Genomic DNA, 23,919 nt, shown 5'->3' with positions numbered 1-23,919 from the left:
TTAAGAGGCTAGGGCCTGGAGACTAGCTCAGGGCTACTGCTGCTAGATCAGTTTGACACTGCTCTGACACCCCATTCACCTGATGTTACATTGGATGGGACTTTTTGTCCCACATAAGTATGTACATACTTTATGTACAAACCTCTCTGCTGGTTCTGTCAGGATGCCTTTTCAACCATACAGACGAATGTAGAACTTTATTAAAATGAGTCACAGGCCTCCCGAGTGGTGCAGTGGTCTAAGGCAGTGCTAGCTCCTGGTTCGAGTCCAGGCTCTGTCGCAGCCGGCCGCAACCGAGAGACCCATGGTGCGGCGCACAATTGGCTCAGCGTCGTCCGGGTTAGGGGAGGGTTTGGCTGGCAGGGATGTGCTTGTCCCATCGCGCACTAGCGAGCCAGATATACAGTGTTTCCTCTGACACATTGGTGCAGCTTGCTTCCAGGTTAAGCGGGCATGTGTGTCAAGAAGCAGTGTGGCTTGGCTGGGTCGTGTATCAGAGGACGCACGGCTCTCGACCTTCGCCTCTCCCAAGTCCGTACAGGAGTTGCAGCGATGAGACAAGATGGTAACAACCAATTGGATACCACGAAATTGGGGAGAAAAAGGGGTAAAAATAAAATAATAAAATGAGTCAAGTTCATTGTTTTTGGTCTGTGGTGAAGTAATTAATAATTAGGATTTACAGCTGCCTCTTGGAACAGCAGTATTCATCAGACTCAATATTCTTACATGTTCCAGAATATAGCAATACCCATGAAGAATATGAAAGAGCTAGTATCTATTTTATCTCATGGTCTGAGGATTATGGTATGGAGTATTACATATACTGTTATAGTTAGGGACAGAAAAACTCTGGGCCCTAGTTTCCCTGGATGTGACACACACTACATGACAAAAGGGCTGTCCATATACTTTTGTATATATAGTGTAGCTTATAGGTACAGTATTGGCGAGTGTACCTGCTGGGGTCTCCCTGAGGACTCCATGTCCCTCATCGTCAGACTCCCCAGGGCCCTGGCTCTCCACCACCTGGTAGCTGCTCCTCTGTTTGCCCCACACATGGTGGATCTGCATAGCAGCCTCCTGCTCTGCAGCCAGGTCCAAGTCCTGCTGGGCCAGGTGGGCCCGGAGCTGTCTGATCTCAAACTGAGGGAGGGGGGAGACAGAGAGAGAGAGCGACAGAGAGAGAGAGAGAGTTGGTCTGGAAAAGGCATACACACATGTATTCTTCTAGCTGAAATCTTGGTGTATTGATGTAACAATATGTCAGTGTTGACTAACCTAACCTTTTACTCCCAGACAGGCCCTTTCAGCATGATCCCAGGCATTCTGCAGGCTAAGTGGTTGTATTACTAGCTATAGGATCAATGCTTTCACTGGGGTTTCCTCTGGCCTGATGGCTCATATTGACAAACAGACAGTCAGATTACACATGAACTGTTTGTTTGTAGCATTACACTGAGGAGCCCATCATTACTGGACTGTTTTGTACAACAACGTGTTTCCATTGATGTACAGTTATGGCTTCTCCCTGTATTGATCTTGGGACCTTGAGTCTTGGAAAGAAATGTAGTCCTTTAGTTCAACTGACTAGAAGAGTGCAGTCATTAATCAATCAATCAAATGTATTTATAAAGCCCTTTTTAAATCAGCAAATGTCACAAAGTGCTCATACAGAAACCCAGGCTAAAACCAAACAGCAAGCAATGCCGATGTAGAAGCAGAGGGGCGAGGGAAAACTCCCTAGAAAGGCAGGAACCTAGGAAGAAACCTAGAGAGGAACCAAGCTCTGAGGGGGGGGCAGTCCTCTTCTGGCTGTGCCGCGTTGAGATTATAAGAGTTATATGGCCATTAGGGCCAGATTGTTCTTCAAGATGTTCAAACGTTCATAGGTGACCAGTGACAGTGATAAAAATAACAACATGGAAAATATGTGTTGTTTACAACTATATGGGAAACATCTTTCCAAATATATTTTACTGTATTATGTTGCGTGCTTATGAGTATTGTGGGTTCATAATATCACAAGATCAACTTTTCTTGTGCCTGTTTATTACAGATGTCTGTTGAAAATGCGTTGGCTACACATTGAACTCTTCTGTGAAGTGTTACTGCCCCCCTGTGGTAGCAATTGAAATAGCAGCCTCTGGATCTCTGAAACAACCTCAAACATAACCCTAACCCAAGCATCATGTCCACATCCTGCTTCAACTCTAACCCTAACCCTCAACCCTAACCCTAACCCTCAACCCTAATCCTACCCTCAACCACAACCTAACCCTAACCCTCAACCCTAACCCTAGCCTCAACCACAACCCTAACTCTAGCTTCATGTCCACATCCTGCTTCAACCCTAACCCTAACCCTCAACCCTAACCCTACCCTTAACCACAACCCTATCCCTACCCTCAACCACAACCCTAACCCTAACCCTCAACCCTAACCCTACCCTCAACCCTAACCCTACCCTCAACCACAACCCTAACCCTAACCCTAGCCTCAACCACAACCCTAACCCTAGCCTCAACCACAACCCTAAACCTACCCTCAACCACAACCCTAACCCTACCCTCAACCACAACCCTAACTCTAGCCTCAACCCTAACCCTAACTCTACCCTCAACCACAACCCTAACCCTCAACCACAACCCTAACCCTACCCTCAACCACAACCCTAACTCTACCCTCAACCACAACCCTAACCCTAGCCTCAACCACAACCCTAACCCTAGCCTCAACCACAACCCTAACCCTACCCTCAACCACAACCCTAACCCTAGCCTCAACCACAACCCTAACCCTACCCTCAACCACAACCCTAACCCTACCCTCAACCACAACCCTAACCCTACCCTCAACCACAACCCTAACCCTACCCTCAACCACAACCCTAACTCTAGCCTCAACCACAACCCTAACCCTACCCTCAACCACAACCCTACCCTCAACCACAACCCTAACCCTACCCTCAACCACAACCCTAACTCTAGCCTCAACCACAACCCTAACCCTACCCTCAACCACAACCCTAACCCTAGTCTCAACCACAACCCTAACCCTACCCTCAACCACAGCCCTAACCCTACCCTCAACCACAACCCTAACTCTAGCCTCAACCACAACCCTAACCCTACCCTCAACCACAACCCTATTCCTACCCTCAACCACAACCCTAACCTTAACCTAACCCTAACTCTACCCTCAACCACAACCCTAACCCTCAACCACAACCCTAACCCTACCCTCAACCACAACCCTAACTCTAGCCTCAACCACAACCCTAACCCTACCCTCAACCACAACCCTAACCCTAGCCTCAACCACAACCCTAACCCTACCCTCAACCACAACCCTAACCCTACCCTCAACCACAACCCTAACCCTACCCTCAACCCTAACACTAGCCTCAACCACAACCCTAACCCTAGCCTCAACCATAACCCTAACCCTAACCCTACCCTCAACCACAACCCTAACCCTACCCTCAACCACAACCCTAACCTACCCTCAACCACAACCCTAACCCTACCCTCAACCACAACCCTAACCTCAACCACAACCCTAACCCTAGCCTCAACCCTAACCCTACCCTCAACCACAACCCTACCCTCAACCACAACCCTAACCCTACCCTCAACCACAACCCTAACCCTACCCTCAACCACAACCCTAACCCTAGCCTCAACCACAACCCTAACCCTACCATCAACCACAACCCTAACTCTAGCTTCATGTTTACCTCCCGGTTCAACCTTAACCCTAACCCTCAACCCTAACCCTAGGCTCAACAACAACCCTAACCCTACCTTCAGGTCCACATCCCAGTTCAAACCTAACCCTAACCTCAACCTTAACCATTACCATAGCATCATGTCCACATGCTGGCTCAACCGTTAACCACAGCCCTAACCCTAATCCTACCTTCATGTCTAAATATCTATTGCTGCTCATTGGACCCTATGATCACTCGGCTACACAGCTGATGCCTGCTGGACTGTTAACACGGTACTTCATTTTGTTTATCTGTCGGCCCCAGCCTCGAACTCAGGCCCTGTGTGTAGCTAACTGACCCTCTCTGCCCATCCATCGCCATTTACCCGTTGTTGTTGTCATAGCTGTTTACCCGTTGTTGTCTCACCTGTTGTTGTCTTAGCTCTCCCAATCAACACCTGTGATTGCTTTATGCCTCTCTCTAATGTCTATATGTCTTGTATACTGTTGTTTAGGGCAGCTCTCATTGTTTTAGTTTACTGCGGAGCCCCTAGTCCTGCTCAACATGCCTCAGATAGCTCCTTTGTCCCACTCCCCACACATGCGGAGACCGCACCTAACTTAACTAGAGCCTCCAGAGATGCAACCTCTCTCATCGTCACTCAATGCCTAGGTTTACCCCCACTGTACTCGCACCCTACCATACCCTTGTCTGTACACTATGCCCCGAATCTATCCTACAACGCCCAGAAATCTGCTCCTTTTATTCTCTGTTCCCAAAGCACTAGACGACCAGTTCTGATAGCCTTTAGCTGTACCCTCATCCTACTCTTCCTCTGTTCCTCTGGTGATGTAGAGGTTAACCCAGGCCCTGCAGCCCCCGGCATCACTCCCATTCCCCAGGCACTCTCATTTGTTGACTTCTGCAACCGTAAAAGCCTTGCGTTCATGCATGTTAACATCAGAAGCCTCCTCCCTAAGTTTGTTTTATTCACTGCTTTAGCACACTCTGCCAACCCTGATGTCCGAGCCGTGTCTGAATCCTGGCTTAGGAAGGCCATCATAAATTCTGAAATTAGAGATAGCCTGCAGAGTTTTGTTATACTATCATGGTCTATGCACAAACAGTTCAAGCTTCTACATTTAAAGATCCATCTCTCCAGAAATAAGTATTTCACTGTTGCTGCTTGTTATAGACCCCCTTCAGCCCCCAGCTGTGCCCTGGACACCATATGTGAATTGATTTCCCCCCATCTATAGTCAGAGTTTGTACTGTTAGGTGACATAAATTGGGATATGCATAACACACCGGCCTTCCTACAATCTAAATTAGATGCCCTCAATCTCACACAAATGATCAAGGAACCTACCAGGTACAACCCCAAATCCGTAAACATGGGCACCCTCATAGATATCATCCTGACTAGCTTGCCCTCTAAATACACCTCTGCTGTTTTCAACCAGGATCTCAGCGATCACTGCCTCATTGCCTGCGTCCGTTATGGGTCCGCAGTCAAATGACCACCCCTCATCACTGTCAAACGCTCCCTAAAACACTTCAGCGAGCAGGCCTTTCTAATCAACCTGCCCGGGAATCCTGGAAGGATATTGACCTCATCCCGTCAGTCGAGGATGCCTGGTTATTCCTTAAAAGTGCTTTCCTCACCATCTTAAATAAGCATGCCTCTTCAAAAAAAATGTACTAAGAACAGATATAGCCCTTGGTTCACTCCAGACTTGACTGCCCTTGACCAGCACAAAAACACCCTGTGGCGTACTGCACAAGCCTCGAATAGTCCCCACGATATGCAACTTTTCAAGGAAGTCAGGAACCAATACACACAGTCAGTTAGGAAAGCAAAGGCTAGCTTTTTCAAACAGAAATTTGCATCCTGCAGCTCTAATTCCAAAAAGTTTTGGGACACTGTAAAGTCCTTGGAGAATAAGAGTACCTCCTCCCAGCTGCCCATTGCACTGAGACTAGGAAACACTGTCACCACTGATAAATCCACGATAATCAAGAAATTCAATACGGCTAGCCTCTACGGCTGGCCATGCTTTACACCTGGCTACCACAACCCCGGGCCAACAGCTCTGCACCCCCTGCAGCAACTGGTCCAAGCCCCCCGCTTCTCCTTCACACAAATCCAGACAGCTGATGTTCTGAAAGAGCTGCAAAATCTGGATCCCTACAAATCAGCTGGGCTTGACAATCTGGAACCTCTCTTCCTAAAATTATCCGCCACCATTGTTGCAACCCCTATTACTAGTCTGTTCAACCTCTCTTTCGTATCATCTGAGATTCTTAAGGATGGTTAAGCGGTCGCGGTCATCCCCCTCTTCAAAGGGGGATACACTCTAGACCCAAACTGTTACAGACCTATATCCATCCTGCCCTGCCTCTATAAAGTCTTCGAAAGCCGGGGGGATGGTAGGGGACGCCATGTGCGACTGACGTGTTTTCCGTTTGCTCCCGTGGTATTCTTAACGTTTATGTGAATTCTGCAGCAGAACCGCATTTATTTTCAAATATTAATTTGGTGATCCCTTTCCGTAAAAACCAAGACTACTTTGCTTCCGAATGTCAGCATGTCGACCAAACATAAGGCCAAGAGCATGACTTTGAGAAAACCCGGCCTACAAGACCCGCTCTCATCACCGCCCTCTCCTGAGTCTGAGGGCCCGGGGACGCACACTTTACCCGGGGGCGCGGCTTGGCCTGGCGGCGCTGAATTGAACATTCTCGAGGCCATCAAACTACTACGCTCTGAGATAGTTGAAATGAAAACACAGGTGGTTGCTACGATTGAGGCCAGAATACAGGAGGTTTCTGATACTTTAAAAGCAGATTTAACCATCCTGCGGAACGAGACTGTGCCAGCAATCACATTACTCAAAACAACAACTGCGTCACACACTACAACGATTGCAGCACTGGAGACCTCCGCTACTAATGTCTCCGATTTAACTACATCCCTGGAAGCTGAAGTTAAACGCCTAGCTGCAGATTTGAAAAAGGTGAGGGAGAGCTGTGTGAGTTTAGAGGGATTCTCTCGCCGCAATAATCTGAGACTTGTATCAGTCCCAGAGTCCGCGGAAATGCATTGCGCCACGGATTTAGTTTCAGGGCTGCTGAAGGATGTTCTTGCCTTAGATGAAAAGCCCCTGATTGATCGAGCCCACCGGTCGCTGCGCCCAAAGCCCCGGGATGGGGAGAGGCCCCGTGACATAATTCTTCGAGTGCACTTTTTTTCATGAGAAGATGGAGATCCTCCGACGAGCCTGCAATACCACTCTGAGCTTTCAAGGACAGAGCTTTTCCATCTACCAGGACTACTCCCCCACTGTTTCCAGGCAGCGCGCAGCTTTCGGACAGGCCAAACGAGTACTTCGGGACCATCCAAGTGTGAAGTATGGACTGCGATTCCCGGCCCATTTATGGATATCTCATGAGGGTAAAGACAACACATTTGAATCTCCGGATGAGGCTATAGCTCACATTCAACGTCACATCAAGAAGTCTTGAATATGCTCACAGTTCAGCAACTGTTGCTTGCGAACTGTGGATAGTAAGTACCCCACTTGTGGTACAATTATGTTTAGATATAACAGGCTAGTCTTGTATAGTTGGTGAAACTATTCAGGCTTATTTGATGTGATCTAATGTTTTGATCATCTAGTGCCTTATCTTGCTCACCTATTTAGTTTGTTTACACATTGTCTCAGTGACTCAAAATATTTTTGGTTATTTGTTTACTGCATCCGTTTGCATTGACCCAGTAAACAGTAAATGTCTCCCGAGGCTACACGGTTTCTGGGGCCTCACTTTAATTTTAAACGTTTTGAGCGTCATTTATGCCCAGCACACGTAGTTTTTTGGTATTGGTTGTAAGCTGTCTCAGCTTCAACTAGACTACTATTATAATTACTATTATTTTTGATTGTCTTACTACGATTTCCTTACTTCAAATTAGATTTTTGGCTGAGAGCCTTTATACATTTTATTTATTTTCTCTCTCAATGCCTGTTATAAGACTGGGAATACAATTATAAACATCTACAAGTGGTGCTTTTGTCATTCCGTTTGCACAAGGGATTCGCCTTTTTTTTATTTGAAAAAATACATACAAATCTTTCTTTTTGCTGCTTGATCCACTAACAAAACGCGACTTTAAAGAGCGGGACTGTGGGTTTAGGTTTAAGAACGCACTCTCACAGACATACTGTGCGAAGAGAACATGTTCTATTTAGGCTTGTACCTCGTTTGGGGAGGTATTGTCTGGGATGGGGGGAGGGGGTAGGTTGAATTATTCAGTTCTAATGTTGTCATTCTGTCTTTTTAGGGTTTTTTTCTGTTTTTTTTTCTGTACTTTTTCCAAACATTTACCACCGTACATTATTACTCTGAGACAAGTTATTCTGGGGGTTTTGGGTGCTCATTGCTTTTCCATTCTATGCTCTAATGACAGGGTTGAATAACGGGAATGCCCAGAGGGGCCGAAATAATACGATCAAGTACATTTCTTGGAATACCAAAGGGGTTAACAACCCGGTGAAGCGTAAGAGGGTGTTGACACACTTAAAGGGTTTGAATGCAAATATTGCATTTCTACAAGAGACTCACTTGAGGACTGGTGAGCATTTTAGGATGCGTAAGGACTGGGTTGGTCAAGTGTTCCACTCGAACTTTCATAGTAAATCAAGAGGTGCTGCTATTCTGGTTGATAAAGCTACTCCCTTTGTAGCTTCTGAGGTTATTGCTGATCCTAAGGGACGATACGTCATAGTAACCGGTGAACTGTTTTCTACCCCTCTTGTTTTGGCTAGTGTTTATGCTCCCAATTGGGATGACACAAGTTTCATTTCTTCCTTTCTGTCTGCTATTCCCAATTTAGTATTCTCATTTGTTGATTTTAGGGGGGGATTTCAACTGTAAAATGTCCCCAGTTCTTGACAAGTCCTCACAAACAAATACAGGCCCATCTAAATGTGCCCTACTTATTCAATTCTTTCTTCAGAAATATGCTATGTTTGAGGCCTGGTGTTTCCTACATCCTACAGATAGACAGTATTCCTTTTATTCTCATGTTCATCAAACATACTCCCAGATTGATTACTTCTTTTTGGACAAAAAACTTCTGCCTAACCTTCGGCAGTGTACTTACGAGAGTATTGTTATCTCTGACCATTCACCATTAGTGCTTGAACTAGAGTTTCCCCAGCGACCTCCTAGCTGTTATCAATGGCGTCTCAACCCCATTTTACTCTCAGATAAGGAGTTTGTCAATTTCATTTATTCTGAAATTACCTTATTCCTAGAAACTAATTCAACACCAGGTATGTCCTGCTCTACCATATGGGAGTCTCTCAAAGCATACCTACGTGGCCAAATAATTTCTTATACAGCCAACCAAAACAGAGTTCGCTCCCAGCGACTTCGGGACCTGAGCGAGTCCATAGCCACATTGGATGAGAAGTATGCTACGGATCCTTCCTCTGATCTGCATAAAGAGCGCCAACTACTCCAATCTGAATTTGATGAGCTTTCTACCAGGCAAGCTGAACAGTTACTCTTGCGAGCTCGATACAAAGTCTATGAACAAGGCAACAAGGCCAGTAAACTCCTTGCGCATCAGATCCGTAAATCTGAGGCCTCACGTTTAATCCCACAAATAAGGACCCCGTCTGGTGCCACCACAGTTATACATAAAGAGATCAATGATCAATTTAAACAATTTTACTCTGCGCTATACACCTCTGAATCCCCTCAAGACCCCTTGTTGATTGACTCCTTCTTTAATGGCTTGAATATGCCTTCAATTGATACAGACTCCCATGACTGTCTAGAAGAAGAATTTACACTTGAGGAGATTGCAACAGCAGTGTCCGCAATGAAAAGTGGTAAATCACCGGGTCCGGACGGTTTTCCAACCGAATTTTACAGGACGTTTTCTGGTCTGCTTTGCCCATTCTTGTCTCGACTATTTGCAGAGTGCCTCAATACTTCAAAGCTACCGCCTAGTCTTTATCAGGCTTCAATTTCATTACTACTAAAGAAAAACAAAGACGCCCTGGAATGTGGATCCTATCGCCCAATCTCGCTTTTAAACTGTGATTACAAAATCCTAGCTAAGCTTTTAGCCATCCGTATGGAAGGCTTGCTGCACCAAGTAATACACTCTGACCAGACTGGCTTTGTGAGAAATAGGCATTTATTTTTCAATATTAGGCGCCTTATGAATATACTGTACTCCCCAGCGTCGGAGGACCCGGAGGTGGTGGTCTCACTTGATGCCGAAAAAGCGTTTGACCGCGTTGAGTGGGATTACCTAACAGCTGCCCTTTATAGATTTGGCTTTGGCCCCAAATTCATTGCATGGATAAAGATTCTTTATTTTTCCCCCATGGCTTCGGTACGGACTAATAACTTGTCCTCTGACTATTTTCCCTTGCACCGAGGATCCAGACAGGGTTGCCCACTCTCCCCCTTGTTGTTTGCTTTGGCAATCGAGCCTCTCGCCATTGCACTACGCTCTAATGATGCCATTCAAGGCATAATCAGGGCGGGCTGGGAGCAGAAAGTCTCTCTATATGCTGACGACCTCCTTTTGTATATCTCCAACCCCGATACCTCATTGCCACGTGCCCTATCTGTTCTTAAAAAGTTTGGATCAATCTCAGGGTACAAGCTGAATCTAGGCAAGAGTGAGCTTTTTCCGGTAAACAAGGCTGCTTTAAAGTGCTCTTTCACAAGTTCTCAGTTTAGGATTGTCCGGGATCAATTCACTTACTTGGGAGTAAAAGTGACAAGGAAATATTCAAATTTGTTTCAGGAAAACTTTGTTGCTCTAGCAGACAGATTGAAACAATCTTTTACTTTTTGGAATTCGCTACCCCTTTCTCTTATCGGAAGGATTAATGTCATTAAAATGAATGTGTTGCCCAAATTTTTATATTTATTTCAATGTTTACCCATTTTTATTCCAAAATCTTTTTTTATTTCACTGGATCAAACATTCATGCATTTTATTTGGGATGGCAAGGTACCACGGATTGGTAGAAAACATTTACAGAAGCCTAGGTCATTGGGGGGTTTAGCTCTACCACATTTTCAGACATACTACTGGGCTGCAAATTTCAGAGCCTTTCTGTACTGGCTGCAGACTGATCCTACTGGCCCTAGACCACTCTGGGTCCAGATGGAGTCTGAATCGTGTAAACCTGCAGCACTTTCCTCTATGCTGTGCTCGTCTCTCCCAGTGTCCCTAGGCAAAAGGTGTGCCAACCCAATTGTAAAGCTGTCTCTTAAAATTTGGAATCAGTTCCGTTTAGCCTTTAGCCTCCGAGGCTTTTCTCTATCAGGCCCAATCAATCAGAACATTTTATTTCCTCCATCTTTGAATGATGGGGCTTTTGGCATTTGGCACTCACTAGGCCTTTCCTCGCTAGCCCAATTATTCTTTGATGATACATTTGCCTCTTTTTCTCAGCTGCAGGAAAAGTTCAATCTCCCCCAATCCCACTTTTTCCGCTATCTCCAGACTAGAAACTTTGTCAGGGCTAACACACCTGGATTTCCCAATAGGCCTGCGAATACAGCTATAGAGAGCATCTTGGAGCTGAACAAGCTTCCTAGGGGCGATGTATATGCAATCATTCATGACTTACAGAACCCTTCTTTGGTGCCTTTAAAGACTCGATGGGAAAAGGATTTGGGGGAGGAACTTGGGGAAGACGCCTGGGAATCTGTGCTGCACAGGGTGCACTCGTCCTCTTTTAGCACTAGACACAGCCTCATTCAATTCAAGGTGGTTCACCGTATCCACTGGTCAGGGGCCAAACTTGGAAGAATATTCTCTGATTTTGATCCTACCTGTGTCAGATGTAAGGTGGAACCAGCCACACTGTTGCATATGTTTTGGGGCTGTCATAAACTGTCAGGTTTCTGGGAATTAATATTTAAATGTTTCTCTGATATATATGACACTGTTATAGATCCGTCTCCCCTTACAGCCCTTTTTGGAGTACTGCCCATGGGTACCCCCCTATCAAGAATCCAGTCGGACACTGTTGCTTATACAACTCTTTTAGCTAGACGGCTAATACTGCAGAACTGGAAGATGGCAGCTCCCCCATCTTATAAATATTGGGTGAGGGATGTGTTGTGCCCTCTGAAACTAGAAAATAATTAATTCAATTCACGTGGGAACCCCAAACTGTTTGATGAGGCTTGGGCTCCATTCCGGTCTTACTTTAAACGGTCCATCCTCTGATGGCATTTCAATTAATACCAAAATAAGTTTGTGACTTAAGGGTTGGAGGAGCTTCTCTCTGTGTTTTTGCTGTGCTGGGGGGGGGGGCATTAAGGTCCATGTGCTTATTGATTGTGGTCCGCAGATGCCTTGTTCATCTTGCCCAGGCAGAGACTGAAGTGTGAGCTTGTTTTTCCCAGTTATTTTTACATTTTGTTCACGTCTACATGAATAATCATTTTTTATTTTTTATTTTAAAGCATTGTAAACTATTTTTTTGTCCACTGGATGGTCGGTCTGTGGCCATGACCCTCTGTGAGTGGTTGCATTTCTCCACCCTTATCCCTTGACTGTTTACAGGAACAATGGTGAGGTGTTTGCTCTGTCCCTGTACTATAGATTGCCCTTTAACCTCTGTAGCCTTCTGCCTGGTGTGTTTAACTTGTCTAAAGTATGGTATCTTTAAAGCTATTTTTTTATTTGTATTTTTATTTGTATTTTTTTTCTAGTTGAGTATATTATTTATATTGCTTTGTCTTGTCTGTGTGTGTATGTTCACAACTTAATAAACAGAGTAAAAAAAAAAAAAAGTATTCGAAAGCCAAGTGAAAAAAAAGATCACAGACCATTTCGAATTCCACTGTACCTTCTCCGCTATGCAATCTAGTTTCCGAGCTGGTCACAAGTGCACCTCAGCTATGCTCAAGGTCCTAAACGATATCATAACCGCCATCGATAAAAGACAGTACTGTGCAGCCGTGGCCAAGGCTTTCGACTCTGTCAATCACCATATTCTTATTGGCAGACTCAACAGCCTTGGTTTCTCTAATGACTGCCTCGCCTGGTTCACTAACTACTTCTCAGATAGAGTTCTGTGTGTCAAATCGGACGGCCTGTTCTCCGGACCTCTGGCAGTCTCTATGGGGGTGCCACAGGGTTCAATTCTCGGGCTGACTCTTTTATCTGTATATATCAATGATGTCGCTCTTGCTGCGGGTGATTCTTTGATCCACCTCTACGCAGACAACACCATACTGTATACGTCTGGCCTTTCTTTGGAAGGAAGAATCACTACTTTCGACAGTTCTGATATGTGGACAACTATAAATACCCAGGTGTCTGGCTAGACTGTAAACGCTCCTTCCAGACTCACATTAAGCATTTCCAATCCAAAGTTAAATCTAGAATTGGCTTCCTATTTCACAAAAAAGCCTCCTTCTCTCATGCTGCCAAACATACCCTCGTAAAACTGACTATCCTACCGATCCTTGACTTTGGCGATATCATTTACAAAATATCCTCCAATACTCAGAAAATTGGATGCAGTCTATCACAGTGCCATCCATTTTGTCACCAAAGCCCCATATACTACCCACCACTGCAACCTGTATGCTCTCGTTGGCTGGTCATCGCTACATATTCGTCGCCAAACCCACTGGCTCCAGGTCATCTATAAGTCTTTGCTAGGTAAAGCTCCACATTATCTCAGCTCACTTGTTTGACATCATTGGAAAATCAAAAGAAATCAGCCAAGACCTCAGAAAAAATGCCTGAAGGTACCATGTTCATCTTTACAAACAATAGTACGCAAGTATAAACACCATGGGACCATGCAGCCGTCATACCACTCAGGAAGGAGACGCATTCTGTCTCCTAGAGATGAACATACTTTGGTGCGAAAAGTGCAAATCAATCCCAGAACAACAGCAAAGGACCTTGTGAAGATGCTGGAGGAAACAGGTACAAAAGTATCTATATCCACAGTAAAACGAGTACTATATCGATATAACCTGAAAGGCCTCTAAGCAAGGAAGAAGCCACTGCTCCAAAACTGCCATAAAAATGCCAGACTATGGTTTGCAACTGCACATGGGGACAAAGATCGTACCTTTTGGAGAAATGTCCTCTGGTCTGATGAAACAAAAATAGAACTGTTTGGCAATAATGAAAGAAAAAGGAGAAAGCTTGCAAGCCGAAGAACACCATCCCAACCGTGAAGCACGGGGGTGGCAGCATCATGTTGTGGGGGTGCTTTGCTGCAGGAGGGACTGGTGCACATCACAAAATAGATGGCGTCATGAGGGAGGAAAATTAGGTGGATATAGCAACATCTCAAGACATCAGTCAGGAAGTTAAAGCTTGGTCGCAAATGGGTCTTCCAAATGAACAATGACCCCAAGCATACTTCCAAAGTTGTGGCAAAATGGCTTAAGGACAACAAAGTCAAGGTATTAGAGAGGCCATCACAAAGCCCTGACCTCAATCCTATAGAACATTTGTGGGCAGAACTGAAAAGGCGTGTGCGAGCAAGGATGCCTACAAACCTGACTCAGTTACACCAGCTCTGTCAGGGGGAATAGGCCAAAATTCACCCAATTTATTGTGGGAAACTTGTGGAAGGCTACCCAAAACATTTGACCCAAGTTAAACAATTTAAAGGCAATTCTGCCAAATACTAATTGAGTGTATGTAAACTTCTGACCCACTGGGAATGTGATGAAAGAAATAAAACAATTAATAAATCATTCTCTCTACTATTATTCTGACATTTCACATTCTTAAAATAAAGTGGTGATCCTAACTGACCTAAGACAGGGAATTTTTACTATAATTAAATGTCAGGAATTGTGAAAAACTTTAAATGTATTTGGCTAAGATGTATGTTAACTTCCGACTTCAACTGTATATCACTCCAGTGTTAATTGCTAAATTGTAATTACTTCGCCACTATAGCCTATTTATTGCCTTACATCCTTACTTCATTTGCACACACTGTATACCGATTTTCTATTGTGTTATTGACTGTACGTTTGTTTATCCCATGTGTAACTCTGTGTTGTTGTTTGTGTCACACTACTTTGCTTTATCTTGGCCAGGTCGCAGTTGTAAATGAGAACTTGTTCTCAACTGGCCTACCTGGTTAAATAAATGTGAAATAAATGTAATTATTATTAATTTAAAAAAAGTCCTGGTTCAACCTTAGCCCTAGGCTCAACCATAACCTAGCTTCAACCAAAACCCTAACCACAGTCTCACCGCTATCTGTGAGGTGATGGTGCGGGGACTTACTGCCTGCTCCTGGCAAATCTGTGTGAGTCGTTCCAGCTGCTCCTCCCTGACAGCCTTGATCTTCTCACACTGCAGGATCTCCAGCTCCATCTCCACCTTCACCTGCAACACATAGGCTGAGAGAGGGAATAGATAGTTAGAGAGAGGGAAGAGACAGAGAGAAAAGAGATAGTGAGAGAAGAGACAGATAGAGAGAGGGAAGAGACAGAGAGAAAAGAGATAGAGAGAGGGAAGACACAGATAGAGAGAGAAGAGACAGATAGAGAGGGAAGAGACAGATAGAGAGAGGGAAGAGACAGATAGAGAGAGAAGAGACAGATATAGAGAGAAGAGACAGATAGAGAAGAAATAGTGAGAGAAGAGACAGATAGAGAGAGGGAAGAGACAGATAGAGAGGGAAGAGACAGATAGAGAGGGAAGAGACAGATAGAGAGAGGGAAGAGACAGATAGAGAGAGAGAGAGAGAGAGGCCTAAACATCAGCGCCACAGGTAACTTCCACAAAGCTGTGAACGATCTGAGAGACAAAGCAAGAAGGGCATTCTATGCCATCAAAAGGAACATAAATTTCAACATACCAATTAGGATCTGGCTAAAAATACATATATATATATACATATATAATATGACATTTGTAATGTCTTTATTGTTTTGAAACTTGTGTAGGTGTAATGTTTACTGTTAATTTTTATTGTTTATTTCATTTTTGTATATTATCTACCTCACTTGCTTTGGCAATGTTAACACATGTTTCCCATGCCAATAAAGCCCCTTGAATTGAATTGAATTGAGAGAAGAGACAGATAGAGAGAGGGAAGAGACAGATAGATAGAGGGAAGAGACAGATAGAGAGAGAAGAGACAGATAGAGAGAAGAGACAGATAGAAAGAGGGAAGAGACAGATAGAGAGAGAAGAGACAGATAGAGAGAAGAGACAGATAGAGAGAGGGAAGAGACAGATAGAGAGAGGGAAGAGACAGATAGAGAGAGGGAAGAGACATATAGAGAGGGAAGAGACAGATAGATAGAGGGAAGAGACAGATAGAGAAGAAATAGTGAGAGAAGAGACAGATAGAGAAGAAATAGAGAGAGAAGAGACAGATAGAGAGAGGGAAGAGACAGATAGAGAGAGAGAAGAGACAGATAGAGAGAGGGAAGAGACAGATAGAGAGAGGGAAGAGACAGATAGAGAGAGGGAAGAGACAGATAGAGAGAGGGAAGAGACATATTTGATATGTATTTATTTATAGGGGACAATGCACATTAATCAGCATCAATATTACAATAATGCAACATCCATGTAAATGTGCCGGGGTTAGCCAAAATATTATTTTTACCTTTAGTCCCAGGACAGGTAAGGACCTTTACACAGTCACAATACACATACTCACTAAAACAATACAACATACCAATACATTACATCCAATAATATATGTGACCGACCGGCTCAAATCGGTCTTATGTAGCAACATTTGATATTATGTTTTTTTATATTGGATAAAAGTAGAGATATCCTCATTCCAACAACGATAACTTATTTGTAATAAAAACACTATCATCAACTGTCATCTTACATAAGAGGAACCACAGATAACTCATGTGTACAGATTTGGATAGATTTGAGCCACGTTTTCAAATGAAATGTAAAAGTACAATAATCAGTGCAGATAGAGAGAGGGAAGAGACAGAGAGAGAAGAGAGAGAGGGAAGAGACAGAGAGAGAGAGAGTGAGGAGACAGAGAGAGAAGAGAGAGAGGGAAGAGACAGAGAGAGAGAGAGTGAGGAGACAGAGAGGAGATAGAAAAAGAGAGAGAAAGAAGAGACAGAGATAGAGAGAATATAGAGAGGAGATGAAGAGAGAGATAGAAGAGAGATAGAGAAAGATAGTGGGAAGCGACAGAGAGAGAAGAGATAGAGGAGACAGAGGGAAGAGATAAAGAGAGAGAGAGGGAAGAGACAGAGAGAGGTGAGCATAGCCTTGCTATTGAGAAAGGCCGCCGTAGGCAGACATAGCTCTCAAGAGAAGACAGGCTATGTGCTCACTGCCCACAAAATGAGGTGGAAACTGAGCTGCACTCCCTAACCTCCTGCCCAATGTATGACCATATTAGAGAGACATATTTCCCTCAGATTACACAGATCAACAAAGAATTCGAAAACAAATCCAATTTTGATAAATTCCCATATCTACTGGGTGAAATTCCACAGTGTGCCATCACAGCAGCAAGATTTGTGACCTGTTGCCACGAGAAAAGGGCAACCAGTGAAGAACACACACCATTGTAAATACAACCCATATTTATGCTTATTTATTTTATCTTGTGTCCTTTAACCATTTGTACATTGTTACAACACTGTATATATATATAATATGACATTTTTAATGTCTTTATTGTTTTGAAACTTCTGTATGTGTAATGTTTACTGTTAGTTTTTTTGTTTATTTCACTTTATATATTCACTTTATATATTATCTACCTCACTTGCTTTGGCAATGTTAACACATGTTTCCCATGCCAATAAAGCCCTTGAATTGAATTGAATTGAGAGAGAAGAGACAGATAAAAGAGACAGATAAAAGAGACAGATAAAAGAGACAGATAAAAGAGACAGATAAAAAAGAGACAGATGAAAAAGAGACAGATAAAAGAGACAGAGAAAAGAGACAGAGAAAAGAGACAGAGAAAAGAGACAGAGAAAAGAGACAGAGAAAAGAGACAGAGAAAAGAGACAGATAGAAGAGACAGAGAAAAGAGACAGAGAAAAGAGACAGATAAAAGAGACAGAGAAAAGAGACAGATAGAAAAGACAGAGAAAAGAGACAGAGAAAAGAGACAGAGAAAAGAGACAGATAAAAGAGACAGATAAAAGAGACAGAGAAAAGAGACAGAGAAAAGAGACAGAGAAAAGAGACAGAGAAAAGAGACAGAGAAAAGAGACAGATAGAAGAGACAGATAAAAGAGACAGATAAAAGAGACAGAGAAAAGAAACAGAGAAAAGAGACAGATAAAAGAGACAGATAAAAGAGACAGATAGAAGAGACAGAGAAAAGAGACAGATAAAAGAGACAGATAGAAGAGACAGATAAAAGAGACAGAGAGAAGAGACAGATAAAAGAGACAGAGAAAAGAGACAGAGAAAAGAGACAGATAGAAGAGACAGATAAAAGAGACAGAGAAAAGAGACAGATAGAAGAGACAGATAAAAGAGACAGAGAGAAGAGACAGAGAAAAGAGACAGAGAAAAGAGACAGATAGAAGAGACAGAGAAAAGAGACAGAGAAAAGAGACAGATAAAAGAGACAGATAAAAGAGACAGATAAAAGAGACAGAGAAAAGAGACAGAGAAAAGAGACAGATAGAAGAGACAGAGAAAAGAGACAGAGAAAAGAGACAGATAGAAGAGACAGATAAAAGAGACAGAGAAAAGAGACAGATAGAAGAGACAGATAGAAGAGACAGAGAAAAGAGACAGAGAAAAGAGACAGATAGAAGAGACAGATAAAAGAGACAGATAAAAGAGACAGAGAAAAGAGACAGAGAAAAGAGACAGATAAAAGAGACAGATAAAAGAGACAGATAAAAGAGACATATAAAAGAGACAGAGAAAAGAGACAGATAAAAGAGACAGATAGAAGAGACAGATAAAAGAGACAGATAAAAGAGACAGATAAAAGAGACAGAGAAAAGAGACAGAGAAAAGAGACAGAGAAAAGAGACAGCGAAAAGAGACAGCGAAAAGAGACAGATAAAAGAGACAGAGAAAAGAGACAGAGAAAAGAGACAGAGAAAAGAGACAGATAAAAGAGACAGATAAAAGAGACAGAGAAAAGAGACAGAGAAAAGAGACAGATAGAGAAGAGACAGATAAAAGAGACAGAGAAAAGAGACAGAGAAAAGAGACAGATAGAAGAGACAGATAAAAGAGACAGATAAAAGAGACAGATAAAAGAGACAGAGAGAGAAGAGACAGATAAAAGAGACAGAGAAAAGAGACAGATAGAAGAGACAGAGAGAGAAGAGACAGATAAAAGAGACAGAGAAAAGAGACAGAGAAAAGAGACAGATAAAAGAGACAGAGAAAAGAGACAGATAAAAGAGACAGAGAAAAGAGACAGATAAAAGAGACAGAGAAAAGAGACAGAGAAAAGAGACAGAGAAAAGAGACAGATAAAAGAGACAGATAAAAGAGACAGATAAAAGAGACAGATAAAAGAGACAGGTAAAAGAGACAGAGAAAAGAGACAGAGAAAAGAGACAGATAAAAGAGACAGATAAAAGAGACAGATAAAAGAGACAGATAAAAGAGACAGAGAGAAAAGAGACAGAGAAAAGAGACAGAGAAAAGAGACAGAGAGAGAAGAGACAGATAAAAGAGACAGATAGAAGAGACAGATAAAAGAGAAAAGAGACAGAGGGAGAGAGAGAGAAGAAACAGATAAAAGAGACAGATAAAAAGAGACAGATAAAAGAGACAGAGAGAGAAGAGACAGATAAAAGAGACAGATAAAAGAGACAGATAAAAGAGACAGAGAAAAGAGACAGAGAAAAGAGACAGAGAAAAGAGACAGAGAAAAGAGACAGATAAAAGAGACAGAGAAAAGAGACAGAGAAAAGAGACAGAGAAAAGAGACAGATAAAAGAGACAGATAGAAGAGACAGAGAAAAGAGACAGAGAAAAGAGACAGATAGAAGAGACAGAGAAAAGAGACAGAGAAAAGAGACAGATAAAAGAGACAGATAAAAGAGACAGATAAAAGAGACAGAGAAAAGAGACAGATAAAAGAGACAGATAAAAGAGACAGATAAAAGAGACAGATAAAAGAGACAGATAAAAGAGACAGAGAGAGAAGAGACAGAGAAAAGAGACAGAGAAAAGAGACAGAGAAAAGAGACAGAGAGAGAAGAGACAGATAAAAGAGACAGATAGAAGAGACAGATAAAAGAGAAAAGAGACAGAGGGAGAGAGAGAGAAGAGACAGATAGAAGAGAGAGAGAGAGAGAGAGAGAGAGAGAGAGAGAGAGAGAGAGAGAGAGAGAGAGAGAGAGAGAGAGAGAGAGGGAGAGAGAGGGAAGAGACAGAGAGAGAGAGAGAGAGAGAGAGAGAGAGAGAGACAGGGGAAAGAGACAGATAAAAGAGACAGAGAGAAGAGAAGGAAGAGACAGAGACAGAGACAGAGACAGAGACAGAGAAAGAGACAGAGAAAGAGACAGAGAGAGAAGAGACAGGGGAGCGAGAGAAACAGGATTAGACCATATCTTCACTCAAAACCAAACACATGCACACACAGCCTGGCCTCAGAGCCATACAAAACATATTATAGGTATTCATGAGCACCTCCAATACATGTGATATTTAAACACACAAGACATAGATCTGCTCTGGTATTGACTTCAGCTAAGTCATATCCCCTCTTCTGTTCTACACAGTGACCTTAGTGCACAGCTGCTCTCCTGCTACTGCTGACTCTCCTGAGTAGGGCCATATTACTAGGCCATACAGACTGGGAAGCAGCAGAGTGAATAACCAAGCCCTCTACAGCAGAGGAGACCTACTAGTGAACTACTGACAGCAGGCAGTGCCTGCAGCCATCTCTCTCCAGCAGCACTGCTCTGTTCTGCTCTCCCATAGCCTATTAATAGAGCTGTTGATGTGAACACGCAGGAAGAGGGAGGGAGACAGCAGAGGGGGCAGGCAGGAAGAGCACAGCAGAATGCATGGGGAGGGAGAGCAGAGGGGAGAGGATGAAACAGCGGAACTCGTGGCAAAGGGGGGAAACAGGCACAGCAGAACTCACACTTAACAAGGGGAGCAGAGCAGAGGGGGCAGGCAGGCACAGCCAATTTCACATTCACCAAGGGGAAGGGAGCAGAGCAGAGGGGGCAGGCAGGCACAGCCAAATTCACATTACCAAGGGGAAGTTGAAGTGGGGGATTATAAGCTGCCCAATTTGTGCATGGCTATAATAAGCATGTCAAAGATGTGTGTGTGTGTGTGTGTGTGTGCACGTGCGACTGCTGCTGGCATGGCAGGACATGCCAAGCAGCAGTGTAATTCGCACCATGGTTGATTCCACAGCACCTCTGTCACAAGAGCCTTTTCCACTTTCACCTCTCCTCTCAGCTCAGGCCAAGTGCAAAGCCAATGGCCTCCACTTCTCTCTCTCTCTCTCTCTCTCTCTCTCTCTCTCTCTCTCTCTCTCTCTCTCTCTCTCTCTCTCTCTCTCTCTCTCTCTCTCTCTCTCTCTCTCTCTCTCTCTCTCTCTCTCTCTCTCTCTCTCTCTCTCTCCCTCTCTCTCTCTCTCTCTCCCTGTCTTTCTCTCTCTCCCTCCCTCCCTCCCTCCCTCCCTCCCTCTGTCTGTCTGACTGAGGCCTGTAGGTTGATCATGCACAGCTCTCACTGAGACTGAGGCCTGTAGGTTGATCACGCACAGCTCTCACTGAGACTAAGGTCTGTAGGTTGATCATGCACAGCTCTCACCGAGACTGAGGTCTGTAGGTTGATCATGCACAGCTCTCACTGAGACTGAGGCCTGTAGGTTGATCACGCACAGCTCTCACTGAGACTAAGGTCTGTAGGTTGATCATGCACAGCTCTCACCGAGACTGAGGTCTGTAGGTTGATCATGCACAGCTCTCACTGAGACTGAGGTCTGTAGGTTGATCATGCACAGCTCTCACTGAGACTGAGGCCTGTAGGTTGATCATGCACAGCTCTCACTGAGACTGAGGTCTGTAGGTTGATCATGCACAGCTCTCACTGAGACTGAGGTCTGTAGGTTGATCACGCACAGCTCTCACTGAGACTGAGGTCTGTAGGTTGATCATGCACAGCTCTCACTGAGACTGAGGCCTGTAGGTTGATCATGCACAGCTCTCACTGAGACTGAGGTCTGTAGGTTGATCATGCACAGCTCTCACTGAGACTGAGGTCTGTAGGTTGATCACGCACAGCTCTCACTGAGACTGAGGTCTGTAGGTTGATCATGCACAGCTCTCACTGAGACTGAGGGTGACCTCCTGTTAGAAATCAATCTGCATTACATTAGCATAACATAGAACCAGGTTATGTAGGAGAACGGGTGGCAATTTACTTTGAGGGACGATCAATAATTATATTGTTGTGAATAGTAAATAATGTGTATAATCATGGGGAGAATGGGGTCGTGCTGCCAATCATGTATTGAATAAGCAATAGACTTTATCATCCTTAGGTGAAGTATGATATTTTTGAATTTAGCGCTAAAATCAAAAATATAATACATTTTTGTCATTTTTGTCATTTAGCAGACACTTTTATCCAGAGCAACTTACAAAGTGCATTCATCTGCAGATAGCTAGGTGAGACAACCACGTATACTAGTCGTTGTCCCTCTCATAGAAGATCAGTCAGGTGTAATAATTAAGGACTGATAGTTCAAGTTCAAAGTCCTCTGTTGGTACAATGTAAGGTTGTTGAATTTTTCAATAATATCTCACTAGAACCAATCATACCGAACTAACTAACCATCCATCCATCTAAGAGTAATACCAAGAACACTAAGGGAAGCTGTTGACTGAGAGGGACGATGACTTCACCTAGGTCAGGATGACTCTAGTAAGACATCCACCAGCAGGGCTCAGACAGACAGACAGACAGACAGACAGACAGACAGACAGACAGACAGACAGACAGACAGATAGATAGATAGATAGAGGAAGCAGGGACACAAGGGAGCGTCTGGTCTGCTCCACCCTCAGTCTCACCGTCAATGATTCTCTTGACCCTCCAGATGCGCAGGGTGATGATGAGGCTGATGGCGTCCCAGGGACTGCTGGGGCCATTGGCTACCGTGGAGGCTACCATAGGAGCCAGGGACAATACGATGACTGCCCCGTCAAACACCTGCAGGGAGCAGACACACACACACACACACACACACACACACACACACACGCAAGCACATACAGACATGCCCACACATGCAGGCATGTGTACAGACAAACACACATCACATGCCACACTGTCACAGACTTAGGAGATATTACACACTGTCATTAGAATATATTACACGCTGTCATTAGGAGATATTACACGCTGTCATTAGGAGATATTACACGCTGTCATTAGGAGATATTACACACTATCATTAGGAGATATTACACGCTGTCATTAGGAGATATTCCACACTATCATTAGGAGATATTACACACTGTCATTAGGAGATATTACACACGGTCATTAAAGGAGATATTACACACTGTTATTAGGAGATATTACACACTGTCATTAAAGGAGATATTACACACTGTTATTAGGAGATATTACACACTGTCATTAAAGGAGATATTACACACTGTCATTAAAGGAGATATTACACACTGTTATTAGGAGATATTACACACGGTCATTAAAGGAGATATTACACACTGTCATTAGGAGATTTTACACACAATCATTAGGAGATATTACACACTATTATTAGGAGATATTGCACACTGTCATTGGATATATTATACACTGTCATTAGGAGATATTACACACTGTCATTAAAGGAGATATTACACACTGTCATTAGGAGATATTACACACTGTTATTAGGAGATTTTACACACTGTCATTAGGAGATATTACACACTATTATTAGGAGATATTACACACTGTCATTGGATATATTATAAACTGTCATTAGGAGATATTACACAAGGTCATTAGGAGATATTACACACAGTCATTAGGAGAAATACCATGCTGTCATTAGGAGATATTACACACAGTCATTAAAGGAGATATTACACACTGTTATTAAAGGAGATATTACACACGGTCATTAGGAGATATTACACACTGTCATTAAAGGAGATATTACACACTGTTATTAAAGGAGATATTACACACGGTCATTAGG

General features: G+C 43.5%; 1 protein-coding gene across 1 annotated transcript in view; it reads right to left on the bottom strand.

Moving 5' to 3' along the window:
• Window positions 1-23,919, bottom strand: part of LOC139384895 (transmembrane protein 266-like) — a 102,302-nt gene that overhangs the window by 5,798 nt on the left and 72,585 nt on the right. The window contains exons 7-9 of the mRNA XM_071129795.1: window positions 22,778-22,916; window positions 15,033-15,148; window positions 960-1,146 (exon numbers count right to left, since the gene is read on the bottom strand). Coding sequence (XP_070985896.1) covers window positions 960-1,146; window positions 15,033-15,148; window positions 22,778-22,916 — 442 coding nt within the window. The remainder of the gene's footprint in view (window positions 1-959; window positions 1,147-15,032; window positions 15,149-22,777; window positions 22,917-23,919) is intronic.

The sequence above is a fragment of the Oncorhynchus clarkii genome, chromosome 26, assembly GCF_045791955.1.
Source record: "Oncorhynchus clarkii lewisi isolate Uvic-CL-2024 chromosome 26, UVic_Ocla_1.0, whole genome shotgun sequence".
NCBI lineage: Eukaryota > Metazoa > Chordata > Actinopteri > Salmoniformes > Salmonidae > Oncorhynchus > Oncorhynchus clarkii.
The sequence above is the reverse complement of the archived record's forward strand: the minus strand, read 5'-3'. Positions and strand labels throughout refer to the sequence as shown.